The 6,000-nt window shown below is 35.0% G+C and overlaps 1 protein-coding gene across 2 annotated transcripts in view; it reads right to left on the bottom strand.

Annotated features, from left to right (window-relative positions):
- Positions 1-252: 252 nt before the first annotated feature.
- The window catches only part of LOC124776419 (transport and Golgi organization protein 6 homolog), a 111,647-nt gene continuing 105,899 nt past the window's right edge, over positions 253-6,000 (bottom strand). For both annotated transcript variants that reach the window (XM_047251413.1, XM_047251414.1), the window contains exons 12-15: positions 2,171-2,378; positions 1,908-2,059; positions 1,670-1,783; positions 253-1,567 (exon numbers count right to left, since the gene is read on the bottom strand). In XM_047251413.1, the coding sequence (XP_047107369.1) occupies positions 1,379-1,567; positions 1,670-1,783; positions 1,908-2,059; positions 2,171-2,378 (663 nt within the window). In that variant the 3' untranslated portion in view covers positions 253-1,378. The remainder of the gene's footprint in view (positions 1,568-1,669; positions 1,784-1,907; positions 2,060-2,170; positions 2,379-6,000) is intronic.

The raw sequence follows: 6,000 nt of genomic DNA, 5'->3' as shown, positions 1-6,000 counted from the left end.
TATGGGGACTGTAATTTATGGTGAGAAGGAACTGATCCACACATTTGTAACATTTTATCAGTTCATTAATAGAAAAGAATTCCAACTGAGGCACAGAGTCAAAGCAGCTGTGATAATTTATACTGTCTTCAACCCACAATTATATTAACTGTGGCTACCATTTTAACACAATGCTTCTGATGTGTGATAATACGAAAATAAATATTCTTCCATGTAAACCACTACAAGGATTGTGACATCCCAAAGGTATCATTACACATTTAAACATTTATTTAATAATTACATTCACATATCCACACATTCATCATTAATTACAGAGGAAACACACTGCCATATAAGAAACAGAAAAATTTACTACCATCCAAAAACAGAATGAAAAAACCTAAAGCTAACACTTTCTATACACAAACAACAACAATAACAACAACAAAACAATGCAAAACTGTGTCTACTTGGCAGTCTTTAAATAATGGAAGCAACATTCACTTCCACAACTGAATTTTCTCTGTCATTCACATGGTTTCAACATTTTCAAATCTTCCACAGACAATTGCTATTACCTACACAGGTAAGATAAAATAAACACACTTCCATAAATAAGGAACATCTTAGTTTCCACTAAAAACAGTTCAAAACAATCATACCATTTAAAAGAAAATGTAGCTATCTCAAAATTACCTGCTTAAATGAATAAATCAATCAGTTAATGCTTTTTAAGCTATCAAAACTGATGTAATGATCACAATCATCCTCTTGAAACACTATATAACAGCTGAAGTAACCAAACTGTGCAATGAAATAAATAATCAGCTGTACATTATGATACTACAGCACAGAGTTTGGTAAAAGTTCTAACTGGAGTGTTGAAAATTTTTTGTCAATTAACGATCACCCCTTCAGTCATTACATAAACAGTTACTATCTGGGGCAGTCTCACTGTAAAGCAACATATCCAAAAATATAAAAAGAATCATAATGTGACAAAAACAACACTGATATTTTTTGTGCATTTTTTCGACTGCATGTTGACCCCTATAACACAACTAACCTACAGGCAAACAGCAACAAAAAGTTAAGCTTTGTTCTGCAACAATTAAAGACTCTCTTAAATCTACACAATTTACATCAGAATTGCATGCAAAAGAGAGGCTGTTGTTAAGTATATATCACAATCTTCCACAGACATTTAAGTATCTCATGTGTAGCTCACTTGTTTGTTTATTTTTGGTTTACACAAAGTACCACAATATATGTCTGTCTGAATAAATGCATTTCATCACTGTGTAATCAATTGTAAGAAACTGAAATTAACAATAGTACATTAAATCTTCCACAATACAAAGTTTGTAAAAACTTGCAATCTTCCACTTTTGTCCATTTATATTTCAGGACGATCCAGTATGCAAATTTTCTTCTCTAATTTTCTCGGTCTAGTAATAAACTCCAAAGTTGACTTCCCCAAAGCTTCACAAGCCAGCTGAACTTGCAGTTTTACAACCTCATCATTTTCCGTTAAGTAGACATGTTTCAGCGTTCTATACAGTTCTAATATAATATCTTTCAAAACCTAAAACCAATATCAAGACATTCAGTTATGAATTACATCACAATGTAATATTAAATGAGGTAGCTATCAACAGATGTGTGACAAATGAGAAATTATACATACTGAAACTGTGTCATCACCGAGACCTTCCAAGAGAAGTGTGAGAACAAGGATAGCTGCTCTCCGCACTTCCACCACAGGATCTGTTTTCACAATACTCTGGACACAGACCATTATCTGGATGCAAAGAAAAGAAAAATTACACAGGGCAATTTACACAATTTTTTCCCAGGAACCAATAAGATATTTACAAACAGAACAATCAATTATTAAATTGCAAAAGAAACCTATTCTTACTAACCTCATTAAGAATTGGGCCAACCCTGAACTTCATAACCTTACACAGAGTTCCTAAATTGGACAGGCTAGATGCTCTTATTAGTTCATCTGGATCCTTTGTCGCACCCATGAAAGCATTGAGAAGTAGGTCTTTATGAACTGGTATCATGTCACCTGCACATCAATTAAGAGTCATTTTGAGCTGTCTAAAGTCTATGAATCATATAGGTAAATTCCTAGAATTTCAATACCTGTAAAAGGATTTTCATTATAACTTAAGGTTACCTAGAGCCTTTGTCACTCTGACGAGGACCTCACCAACTTTCATCCGAAGTTCTGGGGATTTCTCCAATTGTTTGGAACGCTTAGTTCTCATTCCCACATACTCTTCAATCAAAATTGTCATAACATTCTCAGGATTCATTCCTACTAATGCAGCTAGACCATTGACAGCTGCTAAATATATGTATGAATCTTCATGGTTAAGGTTTTCCTATAATAATAATAATAATAATAATAATAATAATAATAATAATAATAATAATAATAATAATGGTTCAACAACATCAGAAAAAATATGACCATCTACATGCTAAAAACAAATTTAAAAAGTATGTTTAGTGTTTAACAATTACATGGTAGCATGTAATAGAAACTTACTGAGAAAAAGCTCTGTGGTATTTTGCTACAAGCAAACTTTAAGGGATCAATAAATTTTGTTAGCAACCATCTTATTGCCTATTGCTTTTCCATTAAGAGAAATTCAGTTTCCAGTCAATTGTAAAATTTTGTAAATAATATAATTTTAATTAACAGAGATTATTGAAGATATACCCTATTCATAGGACAGAAAATGTACTCTAATGACCGGAATTATGATTAAGAAATGCCATTTGAACATATGGTTAGAATATGAGGGCTTGACAAGAAACCTAAGTTTTAGCGACTACAAAGGCTTGCTAAGCAGGCCATATATTATTGTGGGACTTTGAACACAAAATGAATTTCTTTCAATATGACAAGTGTGAATGTAAACAAACTTAATCTTTAAGAATTTGATGCTGAAGGGACTGAAAATTCTAGCTGTATGTACGTGTACTGTGTGTGTTTTGCTTCTCTAACTTTTCTGTTATCTGCCATATTCAGACTATGATACCAATAGAAACAATAAAGAAACTGAAGTTCAGGAAATTTAGTGTATTAATTTTAAACTGAATTCTTAATAAACTGTGTGATGCAAAGATTTATGGTGGTAATAAGATCAATAGACACTGATTAGTGAGAGTTGAAGTGACATTTCATATACCAAGATGAGTTGGCATTCGGGAGTGGTAGAATTCCTGTCAACTGATTTACTGAAATGAAATGGAGTAAGACTGATAAAATCAACAAAGATGAAATGAAAATTTATGCAGGACTAGGACTTAAAACCTGGAGGAACAGACTTATCTAGGAATAATAACTATTCTCTAGACAGATGAGGAATCCTTTCATCACAAGGAGCCCCACATAGTTGGAGAGCAAAGTAACTGAAAATTTTACAAGAGGTAACTCATAATAAATGTTTAAGATCATTCAGCATAGCATTAACTCTTAAATGCTCATGTAAGGTCAATGTGACCCAAGTATTTCCCCTCCTCCTGCTACTGCTGCTGCTGCTGCTGCTATCTGACACAATGAGGTACAAAGGAAGCTTATCTCACCTAAATCATTTTCTTGCTGATCTTTTTCATGTACTATAATTTAGACAGTGCTATTATGGTGTAACATATAACTTATGGTAAAGAGTCATCTACATTGCTGAAAAATGATGATGGCTACAATGGAAGTCTTTGTTATTAGCTAATTTGTTTGCAATTTTAAACTGTTAGGAAGTTGTAGTGTTCGTGCATTTACACCGGCCCTGATACACCATGTACCTCCAAGGCAAGATGATGACAGAAGTTTTGTTATGCATTCCAGTACTTGCTGGATGGGCATTTGTTCTGTGCTATGCCTTCTGGCTCAGAGAAGTAGTACACACCATTGAGAAAATGGGCATGCCATGACAATCATGCTTAAGTCACACGCATGGGGGGGGGGGGGGGGTGCAATAATTCTATTGTTGAGATTGCACAGGACAGTCATTGGTGGATATTCCACAGAAGTTATGTGAGATTGGTGTATGCTCACAAATTGTAAATGAACTGAAATGAAATGATCGTATGGCATTTATTGGCCGGGATTCGACCGCCGTATTGAAAGTCTTTTTAGCTGATGCCACTTCAGTGACTTACGTGTCAATGATGATGAAGGACACACAACACCCAGTCCCACGCCGGAAATCAAACACAGGCCCCCTTGCGTGGTAGGTGGTAATGCTGCCGCTGCACTACGGAGGCGGACAGTAACTATTACCTTATTTATGATACTGTAACGGAAGGTGCAATTTAAATATACTGAATAGAAGATGTTTCTATTACTTTGGCAGAAAGAGAAGAGAATTAGAGCTTCCAGATTCCAGCACACAAGCGGTTACAATGGAGAGGTAATGCACACCAAGAACAAAGACATGGTTTGTCTGAACAGTATTTTTACGAAGCAGCAGTTCAGAGCTTAAGAGAACCAGTACTTCCAATCTGAATGTGCACACTATTTTAGACTTCATTCTGGCAACACAGTGCATGATTCAGAATATTTCTGAGTTGGAAATTCAATTAAATTTGAAAAATAGGAATATATTAAAAGAATATCAAGAAGAAATAACTGATTTTGAAGGAAGATTGCATTGACAGCCAGTGCTTTTTTTAATACTGCTGCTACTTGACTTTAATGGTTTTTATTTTACTGTTACACAATCTAGATTTCAGCCTTTGGCCATTTTCAAGTACAAAAACTTATTTATATGTTACAAAGACATAGTGCCATGACTAAATTTATCATCCTTTATAAGATAAAACTTCAAAATGCTACCCGCAAAAACAGAAGGAAGGATTTTCAGAAGATTTCTAGTAGTAGTAGTAGTAGTAGTAGTAGTAGTAGTAGTAGTAGTAATACCAATAGAAATTAACACTGAATCTACTCGACCCAAGATGCTATAATAATAGTCAGGCTTGTTATAAGATGTATACTCAGTGACACCTAGCAAGATCCAAATACTTCAATGATCCTACACAGAGGACTGTCATTAGATTAAAGTGTTGGTTCATAGGTTATGTTATCATGTGAAAAAAATAAATATGGTATTGAGAGTGGATGACTGTGAATGATTTGTTACTATTTATCGAAGGTCTTGATACAATGAACAAACAAGGAGACTACAAACAAAGTCAAAATCATCAATCAGATAGCAATAAGGGATCAGTATCTGCCAAGATTTCAAAGAGAAAGTGAAAGTAAATACTGGAAAGCAAGGAAGCAAAATAAAAGCTAGATAGCTAATGAAGTGAGTAATCAGACAGGCATTTCATACTAATAGTATAAATAATTCTTGTCCTACTGTGCCAACTGACTGGTCATTTTCAGACCAGTCAACAGTTAAAAAAAAAAAACAGACGTTCTGGGGCAGTGGCCAGGCTTCAGGATGTAACCACGGATCAGTAGGCTGTCATATAGAGGTGATAGTAGCCCATACAGAACTAACTCTTCAAGTTAATAGAAGAAGAGTAATAAAAAAAACACTGTAGTGGATGATATTTTTGGAAAGAAAGTCATTACTACCTTAGTTTCTGCGAGTGAAACGTCATTAATCTCATGAGAATTACTATCAGTAAACAGAAAAAAAAGCATCCTTTCCCCATACTGCCAGTAGCAAGAGTGTTTGTTGTCAGACTTATCAATCAGAAGGGAAAGCATCTTAAGGAAGAAACTGGTCAGCCTATAATAAGGGGCATTCAAAAAGAAACGAGCCGGAGGCATAATTACAGAAACCAATACCTGTATGTTAGAAGTATTGACCTTGGCTGTTGAGACACTTGTCCCATAGTGACACAAGGTGGTGAATGGCTGTTCCATAAAATTCCCGGGGCTCCAATGTTAACCAGTTCCGCACGTACAGCTGGACATTGTCGTCCACACGAGTGCAGAAGAGGTTATGCTGATGTTCATCTTTGACCAAGACGGCCCTCTTCTGATTC

Source organism: Schistocerca piceifrons, chromosome 2 (genome assembly GCF_021461385.2).
Source record: "Schistocerca piceifrons isolate TAMUIC-IGC-003096 chromosome 2, iqSchPice1.1, whole genome shotgun sequence".
NCBI classification, from domain to species: Eukaryota; Metazoa; Arthropoda; class Insecta; order Orthoptera; family Acrididae; genus Schistocerca; species Schistocerca piceifrons.
This window is presented reverse-complemented; position numbering and strand designations above follow the sequence as displayed.